The sequence below is a fragment of the Pholis gunnellus genome, assembly GCF_910591455.1.
Source record: "Pholis gunnellus genome assembly, chromosome: 5".
Lineage (NCBI taxonomy): Eukaryota > Metazoa > Chordata > Actinopteri > Perciformes > Pholidae > Pholis > Pholis gunnellus.
In genome coordinates, this window is record NC_136531.1 from 9,945,274 (window position 1) to 9,972,994 (window position 27,721).

At 41.7% G+C, this 27,721-nt stretch overlaps 1 protein-coding gene across 1 annotated transcript in view; it reads right to left on the bottom strand.

Moving 5' to 3' along the window:
- The window catches only part of cntln (centlein, centrosomal protein), an 83,051-nt gene extending 58,996 nt beyond the window's left edge, over positions 1-24,055 (bottom strand). The window contains exons 1-10 of the mRNA XM_079159717.1: positions 23,869-24,055; positions 23,488-23,575; positions 20,199-20,287; positions 17,200-17,284; positions 14,508-14,651; positions 13,437-13,616; positions 11,223-11,356; positions 10,168-10,330; positions 9,295-9,630; positions 72-212 (exon numbers count right to left, since the gene is read on the bottom strand). Of these exons, the coding sequence (XP_079015843.1) occupies positions 72-212; positions 9,295-9,630; positions 10,168-10,330; positions 11,223-11,356; positions 13,437-13,616; positions 14,508-14,651; positions 17,200-17,284; positions 20,199-20,287; positions 23,488-23,568 (1,353 nt within the window). The 5' untranslated portion in view covers positions 23,569-23,575; positions 23,869-24,055. The remainder of the gene's footprint in view (positions 1-71; positions 213-9,294; positions 9,631-10,167; positions 10,331-11,222; positions 11,357-13,436; positions 13,617-14,507; positions 14,652-17,199; positions 17,285-20,198; positions 20,288-23,487; positions 23,576-23,868) is intronic.
- Between the last annotated feature and the right edge of the window lie 3,666 nt (positions 24,056-27,721).

Sequence of the window (27,721 nt, forward strand, 5' to 3'; positions counted from 1 at the left end):
AGCGTGGGCATGTTCGCCACTCACCCACGTGCGGTCTCTGACATAATTGGCTGTAGTGTGTGCTAACCTACCTGCTGTCCTCTGACAGAACTGGTGGACCTCTGTTGAAGGGTCTTATCCTCCGGCCTGGGATCGGAGCCTCGGCTGGGGGCCCAGTCAGAATCAGGGCTAGACCTCTGAGCTGCAGCATCAACCTGCTCTGACACCACCGCCTGTAAGAAAAGAGAGACAGTACATGTGCATTTGTGAAGCGAGGGAGACAGGAGTATCGGTGCAGAGAACAACGGAAAAGTGACAAAACAAATTGGGAATCCAACAGGACTGACGCCTCGTAGGCAATTAGTCGACTGATCTGTCATTTTGGTCTTAATCAACTAAGATTTCTTTCGTCCATTAGTCGTTTCTATGCTTTTCTCATGCCGATTCACTTATTTCCAAGGCACTTATGAGCACATCTCTGGTGAACACAAGATTTAAAAGTGGTGCTTTTGTGCGATTCTTTGGGGAGAAACTTAAGCCCGGCTCAGACTACAGAGTTTTAAAATCCGAACCGATTCTGAATTTGGGTTGCATCAAACACATGAGGAGAATCTTCTCCGATGTTTCTCTCTCAAATCTTAAACATACACACACTACAGGATATTACTAAGATTATCGTGCCAGAGCGAGCAACACACCACAACCATCTCATTTGGGAAGCAGTTGTTCACAAAATGGACAGGGTGCGACAACTTGCTCTAATAATGCTTTGCAGCGTAAAACGACTAAAGCAGAAGGCTACGCGTCTGGGTGGGAAAATGGCCGGGGAGACTCGTCAACGTGGGTTGTCCATTCTTCAGTGTCCTTGTAGCAGACTTCACTCTCTCATGACGTAATCATAACCGTTATCATCAAACATGTTTGAAAAGTATTGGGTTGGCCCCAATGGGGCTGCTAATGGTTTGGAAGGTTTAACACTGGATCTGTAAAACCCTCACATTACCACATAATCTGGGCCGAACAGGATTTCGGGGTTAAATCAGCCCAACACTCCTGAAGTCTGAGCCCGGATTTAGTTTCACAGATCTGTCAATTAAATCAAAACCATATGAGTGTTAGTCGACCCTAGATTAGACCCTATTAGAAAACCCTAGAATCCAAAGTTTTGATAACTTGGCTTGCTGGGCAGTTGTTATTTTGTGAAGCACATTCAAGAAACAAGAATAATTTACTACAATACACTTCAAATTTATGTCTTTATATGAATATTTGTGTGTAGAACTTAACAGTAATTTGGCACTTATGAATATGAACATGTGTCATATTCAAAAGGATGATGTTCTCATGTAGAAAAGAAAAAGTAATTAATAATCCATAATCTGTGGCATGTTGTGATATCTTGATCATAATTCATTTTAAAATTGAATCCTAGCCTCAGCCTAACCAAAACAGTTCATCAACAAGAAATGAGTCTGGATCTGACAGGTTCACTGTCCAACAGCTTGTACTTGCTGTTGGACACATTTACAAGCATTTGCACCAAACAGCCATTCAGTCGCTTTCTGGAAAATATAATAGTGGTAAATTAAATAGTTATTAAGGTTACTAAACTCTAAATATCTGTGATAGTTAATGCAAAACATATGCTTGGAAACAAATTGTGGTTACAATCCAGACGTAAGGTAGGTAAGTTGGGGTCAGACAAGTCCTCTCTGCAATTTCAGAAGATCAAGTTTATTTCTTAGTATACTTACTAGTTTCCTATACTAGTAAAGTATAAAGAAATCACGGACATGGTCAAGTCTTCACCAACCAGTGGGCGACCAAGCAGCCCGTATTACCTACCTTGGATTGAATCAACGGCTAAATGAATTCAGGGAAATGTAGGAAAATCACAAGCTGACAGAGTCTCACCTAGTTCAATGGACTTCCGCTTGTATAATGGATGTCCACGTGACATTTTCAGATGCCGAAGTCAATAACCAGATGTGCCATGTGGCAGTGGGACAGGTATCCACCGCCCCCCCAGCATTGTGGTGCATGTGCTATAACGGCCCATCTATTTATCAGTGTCTATTAGCCGGTGTCGAGCAGCATCTGCACACCTCAGCGCACAGCGGGGACTACCAAAACAAACTGAAGGGGACAATGATAAAGCAGATGACCCGCCCACAGAGGAGCAGGGTGTGATGCGCACGCACACACACACACACACACACACACACACACACACACACACACACGCATAGACTCACACGTGCACATTCCACTATTTATCTAGAAGTTAACACTCACCCACACACCTCTTGACTCCATCACCTTACTGCATACGTTCTCACTCTTTCTTTTCTTAAACCTCACCTGCTGCTATCAACAACATGTCTCCTGAACACATCAAACCAAAGCCTTTTGACAAACATTCACAACTGTGTTTAACTGGGAGGCCAGGTAAAGAAGAAGAAAGCCGCACAGGATGTCATCACCTTTTTCTCCCAACGAGTCCTGATTGCATTATCAGAAACCTGGCATCTGGGCGTGACCTTGTTAACTGCCAGGGTAATCAACTTTAACCAAAGGGGAGGAGAGGGGATGATAAATTATTAGTGAGGAAGATTTTGTTCATGTTTTATTAAATTGGCCTGTCAAAGGGGGTTGGTCAAATTATCTGGGGCCTCGTTTATTGGAGGCCGGCCATATTGGCGCATCTGTTACAATTATTTATAATTTCCAGGCAGTCAGGAGGACGGACTGGGTTTTTCGGCATCAGCCACATAAAGCAATTTAGAAATTAACTGATGCGGGAGTGTCTGAGTTTTTTCTCCTCTCACAATCTCTCTCATCCCCATCTTGGTTTTCATCCAGAAAGTGAAACTTTGAGATAGTAAAGGAGCAAGGATGCAAAAGGGGAAAGAAATAAACATACAACAAGCAGCTTAGTGAAAGCAATGGACTCGGAGAGCGCATGAGATTGAAAGAGAAGAAGAGAGCATGCAGGTGCAGGAAAAAAAAAAAAAAAAGAGCAAGAGATTGTGGGGAGCTGAGGGAGGGAGGGAGGAAAAAAAAAAAAGAAGAAGAAAAAAAGCCAGTCTTGGTAATTACTGAACACGATTAGGTTCTTGGGGGAACTTGTCTGGCACTCGCGGCCCTAACTGCTGAGGATGCGGCAGGCAGGACCATATGGAGGGAGGCTGGTGATTGTGCTCCCTGAAGCTCGTGACCCGTCTGCTGCCGAGCCCTTGAGCTGAATGTGAAATGAGACTTGCCAGGCCTAATGTTCTACACATGCACCATTTATGCCACAAAACAAATCTGATCACTGTTAATTATGGAGCAGCTATAATCAGGAGGTTCCCCCCCCCCCCCCCCCCGCTCCACACACACACACACACACACACACACACACACACACACGCACAGACACACGACTACATGCATACACAAATACATGCTCACACATCTGTGGAGCGACAGCGTTTGTGAAAGTGATTGGATTGGCTTCAGGAGTCAGGGCTACAAGGTGCAGCCCCCCCCCCCCCGGGTCAGGTGCGCTTTGCATTCAAGATGGTGGTTCTTCAAAAGGATGTGTGCGTGCATATATGTATGAGCATGTGTGTTAACTGAAGAGGAACTTTGTAGAAGGACAGCACACAGCGAGTAGGATGAAGAGTGCGTGTATGTGTGTGTGTGTGTGTGTGTGTGTGTGTGTGTGTACACAGCCCTGAGTCCTCCCACACAGCCTGCTTGACCCGAGTGTATGTGCTTGAACGAGCGAGTGCATGTGTCTGCAGCGGCACATGGCTGTGCTTCATTAATGAGGCGAGCTGTGCTACACAGAGGTTCTCATCTAATGAGAGCGGTTGAGCTGGTAAAACACACCGCTGGAGTCCATGTCATTAGTATGTCTCTGGCCCTGGACATGGCCCAGCTCCAAAAAACACGCTCACACACACACAAACTCATGTTGACAACACTGATAACAGCAATAACACACTCGGCATACACAAGATCAGACCAACGTAGCGTCATGAAACATTTACCAGGCCATAACTCTAAAACATTATTTGAATGTATAATCTTTACACAATGTTTTCATAACGGAAGGATGACTGATGCGTCTGAGGAGGAAAAGAATATGTAAATACAAGCAGCAGGTTGCACTAAATTTTTAACATACTTCTAGGGAGGTCCTGACAGTTAAGCTAAAGGAGTGCCGTTCCAGATGGGGGAAAAACTGAAGAGCAGCCAGAGTCAAAACAGGACCCATGTGAAAGACAAATCAAAAATATGGGACTTACATAAGCTTTCCATCACATTTTACTGAAACACCAGCTGAGAAGACTAAAAGCATACTGCTCCGTACTGCACCGAGTACAAAGACACAAAACAACTCTCTGGCTGACTCCAGTCTGTTTGCTGAGGTCCTGGTTGAAAAAAAAATGTATTTCCACGTTTCTTTGTATCATTATGGTTTCATCGTTTTCACTTGATGGTTGCTATTAATGATGATGATCAAAAGAAACGCCTCACCTAAGACAAACGTGACCCCGCAAACCGATGGGTGCATTTATGAGCACACGTGTGTGTAACTAGCACTTTAATTATACGTCTAAAAGGGTTTAGATTGGCTAACATCAATAACGAGCCGGAAGCAGATGTTAAAAAAAAAAAAAAACACATCTCAACAAGCTATGGGAGATCAGAGCTTCTTCCTCTTTTTTTTAAGTCTGGTCACCTTGGGGAAATGATGTTTTCGTGCCTGAGCTTCGGTCTATAAAACCCATATGAGGGACTTGTGTGTTAACAACATTTTGTGTATCATTTGTTAAAAAGGATGCATAAAAAACTAAATGTAGGTGCACGATTTCTCCATCCTTTACGGTACGGTGTAGGAAATGGGGTGGCTTGTTGTTGTTATATCTACGAAAATTAGTGTATTTAATAGTGTAAGAAGAGGTCCTTTTCATAAGGCATTTGGACATACTAGGAATAGCACTGATGTTACTAATAATATTCATGATGGCTCTGTTCTATTCAAAGCTTCCAGTGTGACAGTGAGTCATCATGCACAATACCAGGACCCTGAAACTGGAGCAGCTAAATGGCATTCATCCATTAGTATCTTTTTATTTACGCCTGTGCTTTTCCTACCGTGATATGTCAAAATGTTCTTTTGTGAAAAAGTCTATAGCACATCAAACAAAGTTGCAGTATACATCTAAAAGACACCTGGCTTCTTTCTGTTATGTTGATATGAAACTTTTCTGGAGTGAATTAAAATGCCTAATCTTCCCTTTCCAATGCTGATGAGAGAATAACCAGCGCTTTGAACGACTGCCCACACAATTAACAACTTACCACTCATTTACTGTGGTGAAGGTTCCAGAAAGCCTGAGGTCTGCTATGGATTCTAATGTTGGTCTTTAATCACCGCACAGCTCTGACAATAGCCAAACACTAGACTACAATAAATATTTTACATTTGTCCACTAATGAGGATTCTCTTCCCTGCCTCTACATTGTGATGGTGACCACCCAACCTGGCAACCCAAACCTCCCCAACCTGGCAGTTTTTAATCGGCATCTCGTGTGTGTGTGGGGGTCACCCAGGTGCCTGATGATCAGCCAGGCCCTACGGCTAGAAGATCAGGGCGTGAGGCCATCTCCAGGCTGACATTATGGAGTGTGTGCACACAGAGACACTTTACAGAACATACAGTGTGAGTAGTGCTGAACCCATTAGTGGATTTGTTGACTGACCAACAATCATTGTGATCATTAATTAAAGTTATTTATGAACACTCTCTGGTTCTAGCTTTTCCAATATGACGATTTGCTTTTTTTTCTTTGTACTTTCTAAATTACTTCACATTGATAATTTTCGCTCCGTCAAACTTTTACACTGAATGACAAATCGTAAAAACAATCAACAGATTCATTTAAATAAAAATGATCGTTAGTTAAGACCTAGGTAAATACTTTTTTTTTTTTTGTGAAGCTGAAACATCGTTGAAAAAAAAAAAGATGGCGCTAAATTCAATAACCACAGCATAATACAGCAACAAAGAACTATTTGCTATGTAAAAATAAAGGGGAGTTATACATGAGCAGAGAATGAAGTCACTCCCCCTTTGTGTGCTTGGCGTAGCCGGTCTGGTGGCGCATGCCCTTTAGTGCACGTTGAGAGCCGTGTGGTGGCGACAGATATGCTCTAAAGTCTGAAAAAGAGAACCTTTAACCTCGTGCTGACCTTGCAGGTTAATTGATAGAGGAGGTAACACTATCCAAAAAGCATAGCATGACTCACATTAACTTAAAACTAGCAGAATTGTAGCTTTAAGCCTTAGCAAAGTCTTCTTAAGCTTCCTGCAAAGAGTTAACTTGACATAAGACAGACGAGAGCAGACAGTCAATCTTGGTGCACAGCATGGAAGTATAACACACAATGGGTGTAATTCCTCTCACCTACCCTCCTCTTTTATTCCTGCTTCCCCCCCCAATAAAAACCCACTGTGGGAGGGGTGTTCAAAGCCGTCGCTCTGGTCCATATTCAAATGAGCGCTGCATCTCCCCCCTGCGCTCCCGTTGCGATCAGCACTTTGATCGCCTCCAATGGTAACTTCCACCAAAACATTTAAAATTAAAATCAAATCTGCCTTAACAACCTGAGCATTAGAATTGAACAGGTGTTCGGGAGGAAGTTGTTACAGAATTTGCGATTATATGCTCGGATACACACACCTTTAGTCAAACACACACCTACGCATACGCACAACCTGTCAGTGAAATTACGGAGTGGGAAACAGAAAGCCCTCCTGACTGAGTGCTATACCTTGGGATACCTGATCTGTTCACTTTGATGTCAGTAGGTAAGAAAGTTAAAAAGAAACAAATCAGCCAGACAGCAGCTACATGTGTTCAGAAAACAAAAGTTCATAATAATTCTTAGCATAGCTTATTATGCACACCGTATTTTGGTAATTACATCTCAATGTGTGAGGAGTTTTTTTGTTTTTTTGTTAACTGTGTGGGGACGAGACATGGGGTGGAGTTCATGTTCAGCGTGATAAAATAAAACAAACACATATGTACGTACATACACACACTCACATACATACCATTCACATACACGTACTCACGCATGCATGCCCACACTACACACACACCACTAACTGCATCTTCTCTAAATGTAGTATTAATTACTGGGGGAACCACTACAGTACTGTATTTAATTACTGACTAAATGATCCATTTATATTTCACCGCTGGTTAAATGAACAGGGTTAAGTGAGACAGGGCGATTGTAACTCACTTAACATTTGAGCTGATATCTTTAAACCTTCAGTCTGGGGGCAGCACTGTCAGAAAATAGCAACCAATCAAATTAAACAATTACAGTCTGTGGAGGCACAGACATTACTTAAACTGCTGCAGAAATATTATCTTCCACTGCATCAGCTTACAGAGGTGTTTTATATGCAATAAGTCGAAACTGAAGTTAGAGTCGCACTGAGGAAACAAGCAACAAGTGCAGTGCCCTACAATGTTGATGGAATGAGGTTGTGTGGATATACGTACCTGTTACTATTCTCGTCTTTGACACTGTGTGGTCCGAGAACCACCTATCACGTATCATTAGGAGTTGTTAAAGCCCACTTAAAATGTGGCTGCGGCATTAACTTAGTTTATACTAGAGCCTCTATTGCCTTGGGGGGGAGGGACGGTTCAAAGGTAGTGAGAAAAAGCCAAACCCCTGCTGACTGACAGATGTAGAACTGGAACTCCAGCTACATCTTCAGAAACATAACTGGGCTCCAATTAAATCACCTCTCTCCACCTCTTATCTATCTTTGCATACTGACGAGGGTGCGTTAAAAAGGACTTCCAGGTACTCGGGTGGGAGGCTAGAAACGAGACAGCTGAAGTGAGTAAGTCAGAGAGTGCATGCGTGCCCAGGACAGAGAGCTGGAGAAGATCATAAAGTTGACTTGAAAGACGCTGGTGCTAAGAGAGATGCGCGTATCGAGGGTGAACGAGAGCGATATTAAGAGCGTGATGCTCAGTTAAAGACCAGCGCCACAGGCCATGCTGGGGCTTGTCAGTCATTGCTGTGCCTACTAATACACCTACACATCGCTGTCTCTGTACCGTAGGACAATTAAGCTAAGGTGATAGAAAGAAGTATCATTATGTAATGTCTTTATAATGTAAGAGAAAGCTAGATACATTAGGCAGGGCATCATGAGCATACATATTTTGTTGTCCACACCCACATAAATGCATAATGCATATATACTGTATATAAGTTCAAGAACTTAAGAGTAGGATCATAGAAAAACTGGTTTTAGCCTGGATTTGCGATGCACTGGATAAACTGGAGGGGAGAGAGGGCCTCTGTAGGTGGAGATGGTGAAGATTTAAGTTATTTTCACATGTGGAATATTTGCTGGAGATTTTTTGCATTCAAACGACTATTCTTGTTCCGTGCATTCCACTGAAAATTAGAGTTTGGCACTGTCACACCACAATTGATTCATAATTTGTTTTTACTATATCAACCCAACTCTACAGGCTCGTTACTCCAAGTGTGCAAAGCTGTGCAGAAAAGTTACAATGTGGTCCTATGAAGCACGATATTGTAAATTCTGAACTCCATTGCGCCGGTTTTCGTCACTGATGACCGGCCTGAATCATATGTAGCCTGTGTTTATTATGTGATATACAGTATATGGCCAATACAAAGCCTAATGGTCAGTTTATAATGGTCAACATATAACAGCCGACCTACGAGGCTCCACGGATTTCTCAAGCGAAGACGGTGAGCTCATATGCCTCCATTGCTGGCATAATTAGAGCTGCCACCGAATAGTTTGAAGATTAATTCATAACGTTGACACAAACTATTATTGTGAAAACTTACAAAAACAGTAGAACTACTTCCCCCGATGTTGTCTTTATGTTTATTGTCTTTATAATCTCTCCTTTGTTTGTTAAAGAGGACACTCCTATGCGAGATCAATATTCATATTGTTGTGTGACGTATGAACAGAATTATGACATTGACGTCCGAGAAAATCTATTGATCGTGTGAGCAAAACTCATTCTAATGGTTGGCTGTGTTTTGATCTCCATCCGAAATATGCCAAAATCAAAGAAATCTGTCACGTAAGAAAACAACCCACTGCACTGCAAAACACAAAAGGTTTTGAATTCGGTATGGATAGGCTCATGTAGATACATATAGATACATATTTTAATTGATCTATTTGCACAAACTTTTCGTGTTTGGTTTGAAAAGACCTGAAGGAGGATCCTTACCTTAAAGTTGGTTTGTCTGTTTGGTGAGGGGTGTTGCTGCTGTTGTTGTTGTTGCTGCAGTTGTATCTGTTGCTGTTGTTGTTGCAGTTGTTGCTGCTGCAGTTGTATCTCTTCCTGTTGTTGCTGCTGCAGTTGTTGTATCTCTTCCTGTTGCTGCTGCTGCAGTTGTTGTATCTGTTCCTGTTGTTGCTGTTCCTGCTGCTGTAGCTGGGCCTGGAGTTGCAGGATGTGTTGGTCTTTCTGAGCCAGCAGGCTGCTGAGCTTCTGGTGACTCTGACGGAGGTTGGCCTCACTAGACACAAGGGCCTGGTAGCACTGACTCAACTCCTTGTACAGCTGTCGACAAACACAAACAGGACACAGGGTTGCAGCAGCAGGCCAGGAGGGGAGGTGAAGAGGGAATGGGTCACGTCAAACAGAGATGTGACATCAAATGGAGGAAGATGAGACAAAATCACTCACGAGATTGGGTGACATGAAGACTGACATGTGTTGTCATATTGGGATGTTTTTTTTTTTATTTCCATAGTAACAAGAAAGACATACAAGTACCAAAAATGATCCTTAAAGTTCATGTTTTATTACGCATAATTGCTCCAGATGTCTCCCCTTACCCCCTCCCTGTGTAGTGCTGAGTATGATACAGTGGTACAGTCATCAGATAGAGGAGTGGTATGTTGAGAACCCATTCACAGTAACAGGATACGGGGAGAAAAGTCCTTCTTTTCTGGCACTAGTCAAATAATTGTAGGTTACAGCTAGCTTGGAAATAAATCACCACAGCGGGTGAGCCCTGAGTGGAGGGCAACAAAGTGGTTCTAATAATGATGAGTTTGAGCTTTGGCATGTGTGTGTGTGTGTGTGTGTGTGTACCCTCTGATAGGAAGTGGTGTCAGCAGTATGTGCCTCCTCTTGGTTCCTCAGGACTTTCTGAGTGTCTAGGTTGAGTCCTTCCAGTTGCTTGATGAGGTGGCTCTGCTCTGCTGCATGCTCTGTACTCTGTCTGTACAGGGTCTGCACCTCTGCAAACTCACAACTACACACAGGCGACATGTTAAACAAATTCACACATGCACTGTGACTGTTCAGTAAAAACATTGTTTATCCATACACAATAGAGCAGTACTGCCATTCTCCATTAATAGGTTTGGGATGTGATTCAAGAGGTAAAAGTATAGAAAAGTCATAAATTCAATTATTAGTATTAGTATTATTAACGCTTTTTTTCTTCAGATTTTGTAATTAAATTCAATGTGTAAAAAGGGGTTAAAAAGTGTAACATTTGAGAAAGATGTAATTAACCTGTAACGCTGAAAAATACATTTGCCATATTGGGGTGAACCCAGGACAATGACAAGTTTATTAGATCTTTCTTAAAATTTCTCTCACACATTGCAATATCAGCATAAACGTTCATTTCTGAAATTTGTTTTGTGTCCCATGGAATTACCAGAAAGTGGTCTGCTAACTAATGAGCACATCTTTATTCCCCTCGCTAAAACCTAAAGAATGGTCTCTGGTCGTGATGTGACTGACATGTAAGAGTGCCTCTGGCATTAAAACAGAAAAGTAGTTTCAAAAAAAGGTTGAGATTACAAGTAAGGCTCCTACGGTTCTCACAGTTTTTATCATATCGACTAAAGCTTAGCCAAAGCCTGCAATGTTTCCCTTTTCTACTTCTTTTAAAGCACATCCACTATGCAGGGCTTATCAAGTGGCTTTAGGTGAGCCAGAGTGGAAGAAATCTGTGTCACCCCCCAAGCCTCGCAGTGTCGAGAGCAATACAGCAACTGCTCTACACAGCAACCCATGTGAAGTATATGTCTACGCACAGGACAGACGCGTAAGTCCTTTAACTGATGAAATGGCTGTCACTCGACAACAGACACTGAGGTGTATCGGGCAACGCTGAAGTTGGAAGGGCTCACCGAAGTTGCTCGAGTTGCCCCTCTTTTGCCGCTACCTCCCTCTCGTTGGAAGAAAGCCGAGCCGTTAGACTGCTGCTGTGGCTCTGCGAGCTGGACAACTCCTGCCATGCATTGTGTAGCTCCGCCTCCAACTCCTGGTGTGGAAGAGTAACAACAGTTTATTTACAATTCAGGAACACATGTTCCTATGTGTTTGCAGTGATTGAGGACTGGGCCATGTAAATACAGCACAGACTTTGCTGCTTACTCTGACCTGGAATCAGAAAGGTGTTATTTCACACTGTGACAGTGTCAATGTTGGCTATCAAACAACCCCTATCTGATACAGTCCACGCTGCACATGTCTCCGCCATGTTTTTCTGTTGTCCGTCTCTCGTCCATCTGACGAAACAGATACTCTTCTAATTTAATCCACACAGTTGTCTACACTGGCTGCGTGACAGCTCACATTTCTGTCACACTGGCATATCTTAGGCTCCAAATCTATTTACTTCCAACTTACATATGTCACTAAATTGATTGTGCATTGAGCTGTAAGCAATGTCACAACACTTTTGAGTGCACAGCAGCTTTGTTACTGAACCGATCGAGTGCATAGACAGACGTGGGACTGCAGCTGCTGCTACTGTGCTGCTTTCGCAGTGCAGCAGGTGTAGACAAGGTGTTAGTGACAGCTTTTTCTTAATAAGAAAAAAAACATTAGCGCAGGGCAGGGTGCACAGCATCAAACACACAAAGGTCTCCAAACCGTGATAAATTAAATGTAATTAAAAAGCGTTTCACAGGGCCAGAATTAACCATATGCAAAATTAATTAGTCTTCAGCAATTACAAGAAAAGACATGAAACGATGCCATAATACTTGTGTGTGTGTAAGTGCATAAAAAAAGCAATCTTTTTTTTAGTTTGGTGTCTATACATGGGAGGACAAAATAACCAAAACACCTGACAGTAGACTGTAGCTACCCTGCAGGAGAACTCGCAATGTTTGGATTTTAAAGAGAATATTTGTGTCATTGTCAGGTACTTTCTTAAGTGTTTAAATAAGTGAACATAAACGGAGGATCACTACATTTCTGTTAGCTTTAGGGCTATCACATTGTGTTTCCTTCATTTTGTCCACGCCCTGTAGGTGTACCGTATCTACACATGCACTGGAATACATTGTAAATTCCTTGACAAATCTTTGCTATGTAAAACAAATTGGCATGATGTATCCACCGCACGCCCGATGCTCTCCATCTCCATCTCTCACATCAATGTATGATACAAAAAAAAATTAGGAACAGGTAGGGTGTATCAGGCTGTGATGGATGTGCATAGGCTAGTTGCTGGGCTCCATCTTGTCCAAGTGTAATTACTCTGCAGCCTTGACTTATTTAAGACTTCCTGCCTGACTCCATTTGACTAGCGTAGCAATATGTTTCATAACAATTAGTCTATAAGGAAGGGGAGGAATGTGAGGCTCCTCTGCTGCTCCTAAGTCCTCAGACTCTAGTATTGGCAGGCAGCTGATTTCTGTAAGGGAATGCCAAAAGGCGGCTGAAATGAAACCTCCGAAGGATTTTGATTGTGATTTGAGCCTTTTTCTGCATCCCCCCTCCCCCAACCAATCCTGTAAAGATGTGTGAGCTTTGATGTACACATAAATAGTGGATGACTTCTGAATCTCGGCAAGAGAGCGGTCACTCGTTCCTGACTTCTCTCTCTGGAATGTAATGCGTATTATATTTCTTAATTATATCATTACGTACTTACTAATCATTACTGAGTGCTTATAGCTACATTTCCACTCCCCAAACAACCCAGTGGTTCATGTTTAAAATAACAACACTGTCTAATCACTGTGTTTCTCATGTCCACAGAGATGGAAAGTATTGATGTACACCAATGACTGGAGCAATGGACAGATTCTGAAAATGACCTGCTTGCAGGTTCCTTGTACTTGTGGTCAGCCCAATCCATTTTTTACCCCACACAAGGAAGCTCTGTGTCCTCCATGTTGAATAATAATTTTTCCTTCCTTTGAATATAGTCCCTGCATATTTAAATTGTGTGCTTTGCAACAGAGATCTTTTTATATTCACATGCTGAGGAGGAAAGGGGTATGAGGGATCAGAGAGTTCAAGGTGTGCAGAAGAAATGTAGAGCTAGAGGACGGTGCCCTTCCTGTACGGCTGTGTGTGTCTGAGCGGACTTGTCCCCGCGTTCATACCTTGACTCTGTCCCGGGCGGCATCCCTCTGGTCTCGTTGGCTGTTGGCCTGCCTCTCTTTCTCCTCCAGGTCAGCTCGCAGGGTTGCACAGCGGGAGGTTAATCCCCCTTTCTCCTCCTCTAGAGCCTGCACCACCTGCCGCTCCTCCTCCTCTTTCCTCCTGCACTCCGTCTTCATTTCCTGGATAAGAGAGGTGTGTGTAAGGAGGAGAGTGGGGGGGGGTCATGAGGGCCAAATAAACAACGGTGACGGAAGGAGAGAAACAGAAAAAAGTAGCAATTCAAACTGAGAAAATGAAAAGAGAAAGATGGAGAAGTACAAAAAGAGAAGCAACCCATGGGGTTGAGGCTGAAATGAATATGTAAACAGTGGGCCGACTTTGCTGCGGGAGGCCCCTGCATGAGTTGCTGATTGGCCAAGGTCACCTGTGCTGTATGACTGTGCCCACGCGGCCTGATGTTGGCCGGTGCGGGCCGAGCCGTGCCGCAAGAGCTGGTCTCATGCAGGTACAGGGGCCAGTGTGTCGGCTTTAATGACAGGCTCCTAATGAGAATAGTGCTTGCTGCAAGACCCATTAGACTCAACCTAGGTCTCCTTTGATGCTGTCCCCCACAATTTCTCGCCATGAGACCTCACCAAGACTGTGTAAGAACCATTCCTTTATCAATTAATCATAGCCAGGTCCCAACTAAGCATAATTAGGGAGAAGCCACACCATCACATGAACATCATTAAGTATTTATTTTCAAGTTAACAGGCTGCTTTCGTTTCTCTCCCTCTTTCTCTCTCGCGCACACACACACACACACTCTCCAGCTGTTAAGTATTCTCTGTTGTCAGTAGCGAGACAGAAAGCGAAAAGCAAGAAAGGGTGCGAGAGGAGAAGACACAAAGACATAGAGATTGTGATCAGGAGGGCTGAGCAATCCTCGTTCTCTTCTAAATGATTGAAATGCCGGTGGCTATCGCCACGGGGGGGGGAACAGGGGACTTGTCGTGTTCGGTGCCGCAGAGAACAGAGACTTTTTGACTCTGAAGCCCAGACCGCCACAGAAGATTTGTTCCACCAACCTTAAGTTCCTGACTGTTATTGACCAGTTGTTCACGCAGAGCTGTCAGCTCCTTCTTCATTAAGGCGCTCTCCTCTTCCACTGTCGTCGTCGTCGTCCTCCTCCGTCCCAAGTTGTTAATCCCCTGCTGCTGCCCTGTCACTGTCTGTGGCAGACAGCGAGACAGAAGACAGACAGGGAGCGACGCAGAGAAAAAGAAAGATAGGGCGAGAACGAGTGCCCCAGGTTTCATTAGGGATTTAAGTCTTGGAATACTCTTATCAAATATATGAGCTTGTCCTGACCAGCTCTGAGTAACGTAAAACCAATATGTTTAAATTTACCAGGCATTACAACCTGAGTGTATCTTTAAATATTAAGTAGATAAAGTGTTTTCAATATTAGAAAACAATCTGTGATTCTTTTTTAACCTTGAATGTGTTGCAACAGAAATAGGGTTGCAAATAACAATTATTTCCCAAATTGATTATTCTACCAATTATTATCTTGATTAATTGTTAGATCTATTAAGCCTCAGAAAACAATGAAAAATGCCCATTGAGATTTCCTAGAGCCAAAGGTGACGTTAGGAAGCGTCTTGTTTCGTCCAACGGACAATCACAAACATTTTTGTTCATTCATCTATTTCAAAAGTTATTAATTAATAAATCACATATCGGTTAATCCACAACCCTTAACAGAAAGATAGCACATACTATTAAGATGTATTGTGAGTCAGAACATATCCTAATGCTTCATGATGAACAATTCAATGTTTCGTAAGGTTAATCAAACCAGACCGGACCAGCACAAATTATTCAATGATTTTAATGACCACCCACTCTTGATGCTGGTATATGCTCACGTCATGTTTTTTTGGCAGCCTTTGTGGCGTTAGCAGGAGGAGGCTGGCCTCTTAACACTGCATCAGCTGGGGTTTGGTTCTGGCTGGTAATCCACAGCCTTCTGTGGGTACACCCTCCTCTCAAATAACACCGTGCTTTGGGATGCAATTAATTGCCATGTTGAGGGAAATCGCTGAGATATATCCAGATAGTGGATTTAGCGTTCCTCGCTACTCCTAGCTCGCCGTGGTAAGAACAGAGGGGGCTTTAATAGAGATTTATACTGGAGAGCAGAAAATAAATTCAAACGTTGATAATGAGGTAGGCGAGAACAATTTGAACCCCAGTAGTGCTCAATTGATAGAGGAGGAAAAAAAGGGGGATTCCGCCAAGTTAAGAGGTCTAGGAAAGAAAGATTAGCATTTGAAAATTCCCAGTGCTGTTCAAAAATGAAAGCTAATTATGTTACAAAAATGGAAAGGAGGAGCGAGGGAAAGTGTATAGAAAAACAGGTGGAAGATAAAAAAAAAAGAAGTTGGAGAATGGAGATATCAAGAGGAGTGTAGGATCCTGTGTGGACTCAGTCGACCGTCACCTCTCCCAAAAAAAAGAGAGGAAAAACCAATGAATCACTTTTTGGGTGTGTAAGGCTCACGACTGTGGATGAGATGATGACGGTCAGAGGGCCGAATGACACAGCACAGAGTTCAGTGCTCTTAATGAGATTCTCAAATAGCCCACAAGGAGAACGAGACACTTTCAAAATGCATAGAAACCACAAGCAAGAATAAAAAATGAATATTTTTGGCTTTTCTGTGAAAGCCACTTTGGAATGAATCAGATCAGCGGATTAGACGTAGATAGGTTCACACGTTCACTCTCAAACTCATTTGAATTATGAGTAGTGGATGATGAATGAAAGAATCACTCAATTATAACAACTGTTAGTGCAGAAGGTTGGTTCGCAAATGTGACACACGGGAGAAAATGGTCAAGTTGTGGCTACTGCCAGCTATTAGATTAAGGTACGAATAACAGTTACATTATTACAGATCAAGACAATACGCAGTTCACCAAAGCCTTGTTAAAAATCAAGCAGACTTCACTGAGATGTCATAACGTTTAGAATTTTGAGTGGACCCTTCCGGCACGTAAAAAAGGAAAGCATTAAATCTTTGAAGTGGCATTCACAATACAACGCAATACATTTTACAATACTTCTGCACAGTATGCAATAGCAGGCCTTTCTTATGGAGACATAATAAATAGATCCCACCTCATTACTGTCACGCCCTGCATACCTATTATTGTAGTACCACTGTGTTGACTGATTGAACTGTTGTACTGGCCTCAAAATAAAGGCCCAAATAATACACAGAAATAAAAGTTTGACATAATCACACGTCGTGTGCTCCTATGAGTTAATACTGTAGCTACTGTATCGAGTGGCTAAAGATGGCTGAGGAGGGTAATTTAAAAAAGAAAAAACTAAACACTGGCAAGCTGATGACTCCATTACAGCCTGTCTCATCAGGAACGAACATGACTCTGGATGAGGGACACTAATGAAGGAGGCTGACAGATGCTTCAGTGAGGGGATGATGATTTGGAGTAAATTACATTAGTGATGTCATTATTGTCAGTCATTATACCGTCGAGAAATATTGCTCAAGGCGTGGCGCAAAGGAAAAGCAGGTAAGAGAGAGAAAGAGTTTAAAAGGTGCAAGTTCAGAGATTGGGAGCATTTCGATTGCCTCACGACGGCGAGCCGGCGGCTAATGGCTAACGTGCTGACAGAGCTAACAGTGTGTCTGAGATCTAACAGATGTACACAGAAAGTTACAGTCGGAGAGACAAATAGTACTGTACCTGTTCCAGCTCCTGTATCTTCTGGTCTTTGGACTGGAGGATCTCCAACACTTTTCTGTCCTTGACCTCCGCTTTGTGCTTCTCACTGGAAGAGAGAGAAAAGTACAATTGGACAGTAAGTATGTTATGTCTACATAGGGCTGAGCGATAATTCAATACAATAACTTCAATGGGATCGTATTGAAATAAATTCACATATCGAGATATTGTGAGACACAATTACTTCGCCTAAATTGATGATAACAAGCAGATACTAACTCATGTTTCTTAAGATTAAAAATATTCATCTTATGGGAATGTGAAGTGGGTCAAGTCAGTGTAGTTAAATCTAACTATTATCTTAATCTGATTACTCTGTGTGCATCCGTTTTAACATGGTCTTAGCTGGAAATGTTTATTCGTTCTCTAAAATTTCACTTAAAAAACTATTATGTTCATTTTACAATAAAGGTATTTATAAAAAAAGAGAAAATACTGAGTACTTTTTATTTGTCAAGTACTTATTTCACACACAAAAAAGGCGTTAGCATGTCGTTATTTCATATAGATTATCTATTGAACTACCAGAAAACATGCTATATATGGTTATCGAGATATGAAATGACCTATATCTTAATGGAAGATTTTGGCCATATCTGCCAGCCTGCTTACAAAAACGGACCCCTATCGCCTGAAAAAGTATTTACTGTAATTGTTTTATAACTTTAAGAGACAGTGGGTGTTCAGTACATAGAGAAAGACGAGCAGAAATTTAAGAAATCTGTATTTCAGGTATATTAGTTAGTTTGCCTTGTTAATACTATAAAACACTGTTTCCGTAATAATTTCCCACTTAGAGTGTTAATCCTGCGTTTTCTAACCAATGTAAATTTCCTAATATTTGCGCACCTGTTGAACTTGGCAAATAAAGAATAACCCTAACATACAAGCGATTACTTTTTTTAAAAAATTCTTTTCATATAATGTTTATAAAAACTACTCTTTAAGAAAAGTATTATCAATGTAAATAAAAAAGGAATATCTGTTGTAAAAACGTGAGCTACTGTACAATCCTGCTGCTCCACCAAACTCTGAACATTCCTCTTCAGCCCACTAAGCCTCTTTTATCATAATGAACTTTTGGGGAGACAAAAAAAAGGCATCAAATGGGGACCTGTTTGTTTCAACTGCTGTAGGCCACCAGGGGCCAGCCATTCCCCCCACTCATCTCTTGCTCCTTCTACACCTCCCATCTGTGAGGCCCGTTCTCTCGTTTCTTTGCCTCTTCTGATCAGCCCTCTCCCCCGGTAGACACCGAAATAAGTATCCGATGTCCCCGGAGGAGCTGGAACGCAGGCTTGGCCGAGCTACATTTCCTTGTATATTGGGGCTGTGTTCGCCATGTCCTGAGCAACCAACCAATCACTCTACAAGATCCGCACAGGAAGGGGAGGGGAGGCTGAATGGCGGCTCCCAGTAGGCACCTGCGCTTGACTGGAGTCGACACAATTACCATGTCAATATCCTCCTGCGCATCAGGTGATACAATACACATACACTCTCCGGCTGCATGTTCCCCCGCGAGTCTCAGCGGACCAGCATACTTTGATGGGTTTCCCTATGGGGCTATAAAGGAACTGAAGAGGGTGTGGAGAAAGAATGAGACGCATAGGTACTGAGGAACTCTTGGCTCGCTGCTACACTGGGTTTTACCCCTATTAAGGGTCTTCTAACAACTGACAGACCTCAGGATGTATGTGATATGCACCCATGATAGGGAAAATATCGTTCTAAGGAATCCTCAAAAGAGAAGAAAGTCAGTAAAAACTAGTCCAAGTATTGAATAAAGCGTTCCATTCATTTCAACATATGCAAGTGGAACAACTGGTGTTCAAACTGCAGTAGTAGCATCATCAAAGACAATTTAAAGTAGGGATGCACCGATACCGAGAGCAGTGTTGGGTACCTCATCCGATACCGTGCTCATATACTCGTACTCATAAAACTCATAAAACTACTCCAATGCGACCGCACCCGATACCACTTTACGGCGACGTGACATTAGCCAACAAGATTGGCGGTTGAAGTGCCTAATAAGCTGCCCAGTCGCAATGATCACCCGATGCACCAACAGGTTAATTCCATCAGTTACTGACAGCTGCAGTCGTATGCACACAACAGGCCCCAGGTCAGCCGTCCGGGAGAGTTGGCAGGCACGGTGTCGCGTGCATTGTCGTGGACACATGCAGCCACTTTAGTCTCCACCACAGCAATTAGCGAGCTCGTCAGCTTGGCGTAACGTTAGCGAGTGTCCGCTAGAGACTGTAAAGCCTGCAGTACCAGAACAGCCGTGAAGGTAGGAGTGCAGTGTGTGTACAGTTTAGTTGTCGGTGAATTAATGCGACAACTTCGTGAGACCCAAGCCAAGTTTCCTTGCCTTAATTGCCGGTGCTACCTGCTGATTAAAGTGAAGGGGGTTAGCCCCGAAGTTAGCAACAACTCCGGCTTAGGCGCACCTTAGCTGGCCTGAGCTTTGAGGTCGACCTGTACTTGTGGTATCGGTGTATCCCTAATTTAAAGTCAAATATTTGTTTCCTAAACAGGAGGAATATGTTTAATTTATCCAAGTGTGAAAAAGGCCTGAGCCTCTGCTCTTCTCCGAAAGTTCCCATGCCAGTGTTTGGTGCAGCTTAGCTACCCTGCAAAAGAGGTCATATTCAATCTCACAATTTATCCGATAAAGACAAGTATTTGGCAGGAGTGCTTCAAGCGTCCAGAATGGGTGCGGTGGAGGAGTGTTTTCATTAAAAGGGTTTCCATGGTTGAACTGCTAGACCGGGGATAACAAGGCTTAAATCAGCATCCGCACCAGATTCCGTCGTAACCCCGGTAGAATGGCCAAGGTGCCTTAAACACCCCTTGAACGACTTTCACACATATTTCTCTTTACTTGTGGGATAAAGGAATTTTCAAGCTACTGAGCCTCTCAGGTAGCAATTTGAAAAGATGAATCTACTCACCGCTCAACCACCAAACTGACAGCCTGGGTCAAGTCTGGATTTGCCACTTGCAGGCGTTTCCACAGGGACCACACAAACTCCTTGTCTGCCTGTGAAAATAAAAGAATCAGCGAGTCAACAGCAAGTTATTCTTAATTGACGTAGATAGATTTTGATTAAATTTGTCTCAAAATTGCAACGAGGCCTACAAGACATCTCCGCTTTACTCACTGAAAAACAAAATAAGAAATAGGATGCTCAATGACATCATCACACGACAGAAGTCGATCAATAATTGAAATATCTCGTACGGAATAGTTTTGATCTGGCCTGCCCTCTCTAATCACGAGGCTCTCTTAACAGGAATTTTCATGGCTGAGATGTGACCTTGGACTCAAGGGGAGCCAGCATTGACACTTGTCATTATGCACTATTCATGACCGGGGAGAGAGCCGGGATCCAAATCAAAACACAGCAGTCGAGCTTGCATCTTCTTTATTAATCAGTTGCGCCGCGGATATGTTTTCCACTACAGCTCCAAAGTAACTAGCCCCAAAGAAACTCAAAACTGATGACAGGGAGAGTCATCTTCAAGTAGAGAAACCCAGCCAGCCCCCGACATATTTCCAATTCAAATTGTCTCGCTGGTTTTTCAAACATTTTTTTAAACTACATTACATTTAATGAGGGACATCTAAAAAAACTACATTTTCTGACATTAAAAGACAGAATTATACCAAATCGACTTAATATAAAATTATCTGATAAATTATGTTCACATCATCATAAGATAAAAGTCATCCCTCCCACTGGAATCTACTGGTCTCCAATTAGTATATGAATTTTAACCCCCTTTTCAAAAGTGTCTAATCAATTATTTACTAAAATGGCAGAAGCAGACCTTGATAAGACCATGAGCTGAACACATAAGTGGAAGGACTGTAGATCTCTGTCTGTATGCATCTCTGTGTGTGTGTGTGTGTGTGTGTGTGTGTGTGTGTGTGTGTTTGTGTGTGTGTGTGTGTGTGTGTGTGTGTGTGTGTGTGTGTGTGTTGTGTGTGTGTGTGTGTGTGTGTGTGTGTGTGTGTGTGTGTGTGTGTGTGTGTGTGTGTGTGTGTGTGTGTGTGTGTGTGTGTGTGTGTGTGTGTGTGTGTATGTGTGTGTATACAGAGTGAGAGCAGGATGAAGCAGGATAGAGATCTCATCAAATCAGGCCCTGCAATGCAGTTAACGATGAAATTAAGCAGCGTGGATGACTTAAAATAGGTGGTCTCCCTCTGCCTGGCCTTTGGCTGCCATTAGCCGTTCCACAGACAAGTGTTCTAGTGAGGACCCTCATCAAGATCTCTCCTTTGCCACATGTGCACTTAAAGATGCATTGAATGTGTGTTTGATGGTGTTTGAATTATTCATTTTGAATCCAGACACTGAAACACCATGGGCTAAACATACCAAAGAAAGTATCTGGAATTCAGCCACATATTAATAAAATTAGCATGGTCTAGTAGGAACATTTGCTGGCCGACAGATGAGACTCTTTGTAGTTAATGGCTGTCCTGAAGAACATCTTGCAAGAGACTTAAGACATCAGTGGTATTCAAATGCCACTATTTAAATTGTACACTTCACAACTAAAGGTTCCCATTAGATAGACAGAATCGCTGATGTTCTACTCCAGACCAGACCACCAAGGATGGCTGCGATGTTCATTGTAGGGCAGCACTAACTTTCTGAAGTGAACAAAATCTCACTGGTAAACTAGCTAGTACCATAATGTAGTGAAATGGACATTTTAACACATACGTTACAGTGTTACAGGCGCTCTTATTTGCTTGACAAAGGCCTACTCAGTGCTACTAATAAAAAAGGGATGCACAGCAGTTGTTGGTTGTTAGGTAAGCAAACACCTCTAATTATACAATCCCTTTACTCGCCCCAACACTGGAAACACTGTAGAAAACATTTAACAAAAAATAAAATACACATATGGTCTCCAACAAAGTGTTTCATAAATTCTAATTTTAAAACATAAAAAGGCCTCAGACATACATGTGACTGCTATAGGCGTTTTTATTAGGTATACAGCAATTTAGCTGTCAATTAGTCATACTCAGTATAGTGAATTGGAAGCAAATGAATAAAGTTTTTTGGTTTATTGAATTACGTAGGTGCATGCATGGATTTGCACCACTATGGATGCCTTGTGGTTGAAGGTGTGAATATGTCAAAGTTCTTAGTTAACTTCAAAGTCAAACTTTATATAAAATAAATCCGGTAACAGGCACACGTGTGGTTATTGCCCAACAGCACCACAACACGTGTTCCTACCCCATGTGCCAAGTGGTATCTGAAGTCTAATAAAAACCCAAATGTAACACATCATCTGCTGAACCCCACAGCTGTCTGTCTACATACCTGTAAAGCAAGGTACTGTGAATATGCAAAGTGAGAGATGCTGGGTTAACTTCACTCATGTTATGAGGCACCACCTGGTGGTGAATATGCAAGGACACCTTCCCTCAATCACTGACTTACAAAAGGAAGATGAAAGGCTCTCAAATCTGCTCATGAGCATTTTCTGTGTCTCTGTGTCTGTATTTATTTGAATTGATAGAAAAATGGGGAATATTTGCTGCACAGTATTTACGGTCTTTGCTGAATGTTTTATAAAGTGTGGTCAGGTAAGTTATAGATGTATGCAGCTACACGGATAACTAAACAAATAAAATAAGCTTTATGCAATTCTGTAAAATCTTTAAACAGTAACTACCTTCCTGATGATAGACTGCAATGACTGTCAACTGCTAATCATCAACCTGAAAACTATAACCAGGAGTCAGTCCATGCTTATGAGTTGAAATGAGTGGAGGTGAAACAGATCGTGGATCTTGGGTAAATCATAAGCCTTTTTCTAAATTAAATATAATAGCAATTAAGATGCCAAATGATTTGGAATTGAATTAAGTGGGTAGTCATTGTCTGATGGAGATGACAAATAGTGAAAAAGAAAAAACAGCTTTGCACAAAATAAAGCATACGGTTGTGGTAATGACTGCACACAAAATATATGATCAAGAATCTTTCGTCAGGCTTATGAAAAGCTGAAATGTGTGAAAATAACTGTTCAATAATGACTGATAAGAGACAAATGACAAAATAGTATTGTCAACACATTTGCTGACTGAACTTGCTGCAATCAGTTCACTGACTGAATGTCACTATTTTAGAGAAATCCCATTGTTATTGTGTCACTGAGTTATAAGGAAGCGAGCCTTAATCATTAGTGTGTCAGACACACATTCATACATACCTGGCATTGCATTAACTCATCCGATAAACTCTCCACTTGCTCCTCCAAAACCAGGATGCGAGTGTCGTCTTTGGAGGACATGTTGGCACTGAAGGAAGCACAATAACAACAGAGGTCAGTTTGGACACTTTAGAAACATGTAAAAGATGACACAGCTAGCACGTTATCAGTACGTAAGTATGATCGTATTTATTCGGCGATGACACTGTTGATGAAAACGACTTTATCTCGATATCGAATGGGGATTTGTATCTTTGATCTGACGTTAGCTAAGGTCAGTCAATTTAACTTAAGCTACGTGTCTTTACGTTGGCAGGATGAGACAATCGAGCTCTATAGACGCTATTTAGGAAACGTTAAACTACGCAGTTTGCGTCTTACCTCTTACGATAACTTCCCAAATAACCAGAGATCACGATACACTGTAGCAGCAGCTTTACAGCACTTCCCTAAAACACCATAGTGCTACTGTACGTTAGCTGTCTTAGCTAAAGTTAGCCACCTAGTTAACAAACAATCATATTCTCCGTTTCTCGTCTGCCGTTGACAGCCTACTGCGTTAAGTTAGATCCACGTCACTGCATCCTTCAACTGTAGAGTTTCACCATCCGTTAAAAGGACCATTTGGAGACTTTTATACAAAACAAAAACAAACTTTCTCACTGAATCACAGCGTTGTCAATAGCTACCGAAACGCTTTTCCTGTTTCAAACAAGCCCGCTGTTTTTCCTGTCGTCACCGCAATCACGTCATTTTACGGCGGCTACAGTTGACGTACGGCAGAGTGATCCGAATGCAGTGGTCCGGGTACCATAAGGAGTCCTTATGGTTGTTTCAGGTGGTCCTCATCACAAACAAAGAATGACACTATAGTTCAAACTTCCACACTTTTCACACTCCCACACACTATGTTTTTTTTTTACGTAAGGACACTAACATTATATACAACAATCGGATAAGCCTAGTAAATGTAGACCCTTTGGATTAATTTTTATTTTTTTGACCACACACCAAACCTAAAAATTGATAGAATATTTGATTGCATATGATTACCGGTGAGCCTACAGTTGGCTAAATGATTGGTCTATAGTCTGTGTGTTTAAAGACTCTAATTAGCAGCCTGTTATAGCAATAATTACAAAACATATTATATTGTTTACATTTTCTAAAACTCATTCTATTATAATTTTCTCCGTTTTTCATTTCAATTCTCTGAAACGTAGGCCAAGGATGTATTATTTTATTGTTTATCTTATTGTAGAATATTTTATTTTGTTTGGTTATTTTATTCTTTCTTAGTTATATGCTTTCTGAAGCTATAGGCACAAACACATGTCCCTGCACATTGTGCTGTGTATGGTTGTGTATGTAATCAAAGTGATTTAATTTGAATTTTCCAGAGAGCATGACTTAAAATCCTGGCAGTGACTTCTTCAACCAGCCCGTGCCTCCCACTGGGCCCTTATCAGAGGCACATTTTAGCTGACAGACTAACTCTGAGCAACGATGTAGATCAAGACCAAACTTCCATGGGTCAAATCTATTGGCTCTAAATTATATATAAAAACATATATGAGAAAGAATTCTTAATCATCTGTGGATGAAGAATATGCTTCAGTATGTGCAATGATTAATTTGTTTTCTCTTCTCACTTTTAGGCTTATCCAAGCTTTCCATTGAAGGGCGGGGCCTGTTAACAAGCTATTTAGAATCTTAAATTCACTTAACTTGGTGTGTATGAGAAAAATGTCAAATTAATTAATGATGTATCGAACTCATTTGCATATTTTTACAGTTCTTTACAGAAGACATTTTGACATTTCACAGTCGGAAAAGTACATGACGTTTGATACATTTTATTTTGATATATTGTTTGTCATAAAATACGACTTCAATTAAAAAATTGCACTCAAATCTTTAAGGGTAATAAAATGTGTTGTTAAATTGATACAAACATTTAAATCACTTAATAAATGAAATGTAAAGCCTTTAAGTTGTTATAGCAGCTGTATGGGCTTTGACGAGCACAAGAAGAAGACTATGTATGCCTAAAGATAAAAGAGTAATAGAAAATCAAAGGTGGAAAAATAAAATGTCACAGAAATCGCCAGAGAATTATTACTGTGTGCCAAAATTACAATAGCATTAATATAACATGACAACATATCATGGGGAGAGGTGTTGTGTAGCTTTTGTGCTATTACAGACACACAGACACACACACATTCGCACACACACACACACACACACTACATATGAGGGTTCCCTTGTGTCTGCAAGTGCTGTTTTACAAGCCTATAAATCCCTGCTTGTATATCAAAGCCCAACAGTCACACGAAAGACAGCAAAGAAAAATGACAGTGAGATATGGTATTGATCTTTAAATGGCAGTTTATGTTTAAAACGTGTTTCTTCTTATAATAGACACACTTTCTTCACCCCTGTTGATATTTGCCTGATTTGATATGTTTTTAATGATCTGCTGTAAGGTCAAAGGCATTATGCACAATACATTTTGAATCTCCGAATCCTCAGTGGGAGCTTTGAGATCTGGATGCAAGCGAGGGAAAATGAACAAAGACGCGTGTTCGACATCTGTTTTTGCTGGTGAGACAAGACAACTCCATATTGTGTGGCTAATGTACTTAAGTGTCCAGCCAGATTTGGAGCACGGGGTGAGAGAGGAAAATGAAGAAATATGAGGACTGGCACTCCTCTTCAGTCAGACAAATGTTGGTTCATCTGCTCCTTGCTTCACACACGCGCGCGCACACACACACACACACACACATACAGAAAGAGTAAAGATGCAATTGACTTAGCATGATTAGGCTGTTCCTTGACCCACGAACACTGCCTCTCATTAAGATCCTCATTTGCGGAACAATTTTAGAAGCAGTAGACTGGTACATAATGCGCAACATCTGCCTGCCCCGTTTCTTGTTCAGATGCACAAACTGACACATGGTATCTATGAATAAGCCTCTCTCTCTCTCTCTCTCTCTCTCTCTCTCTCTCTCTCTCTCTCTCTCTCTCTCTCTCTCTCTCTCTCTCTCTCTCTCTCTCTCTCCGTCTCTCTCAATGACCATCATACATCTGCAACAGGGTTTTGAGTCTGGTCCCTGCAGTTGCATCTTCATCTTCAGGTCAAAACTCATTTGAAAATTCACTTATAAGAAACCTTGAAAGGGATTAATTACATACGGTAAGAGGCAGATCATATGGCAGAATACGGTCCATAGAAAGTCAAATGAACACAATTCTCTCTGAGGAAGCTGGTAACTCAAAGGGATCATTTTTTAACCATCCCCTCTTTCATCATCAAATGCGTGTAATTTGGCCCCAGACATTTCCAGTTGCTTGCATGTCCTACACAGGCATGTTCCACCATGTTTTTGACAGTGCCTGCTGCTGCTCTTTCCTAAATCTGAAGCAGACTGTATTTCCCTCTTTTAAGTGTTTGTTGTCTGTCCCACTAATGACAGATTAATCCAGATCTTAGAGCATTCTAGGTACATAAAAGGCAGATCTCTGGCAAGCTCTCTTTCATATCACCAATGACGTGCTTCCTGCGTTAAAAAACATTTTCACACACTCACTTCAACCTTTGTCATTATCTGATTCCACTTCTTTCTTCTAAATGCTTTTATTTGGATGTATGAAACAGGTATAAATCAGTTTATCGTTTACACTGTAACAAATTTAAAAAAATGTACGTGGGGCAGGGATTTTTTTATTCTGTCTTTACATTTATTTGTCCGTTAAGACTGCCTCTTGGGGCCAGATTACACTACTTGGGCAAATGATGCTGTAGATTAGTGTCATCGAGATCAAACACTGTACAAAATCCCACCATAAGCTTATTCAAGTTAGTTTTACTGAAATTTCCCGTACATACTTAAAATGCAAATTACTATAATGGACTGAGTCAAATATGATGCAGAGTGGTCATGCGGCTCAACATTCTTCAAAAAACGCACTTAAGAGATGTAAGACAAGAAATGGAGAGTGTAAATGTCTGGATTTGCTGATATTAAGTGGCCCACAGTTGCTGTATAAAGGAGCACCAACACATGATTATACAGAATAATACATGTTGAGAAACACATTTGATTACCTAGTTAGAACCAGTCTGCGTGAATGAAGAATCTTTAATTGAACACTCGATCATTAGCTTGTATCCTGGCAGTCTTAGGAATTGTGGGTTTGTGACTGAAAAGAGACCCACCCAAGA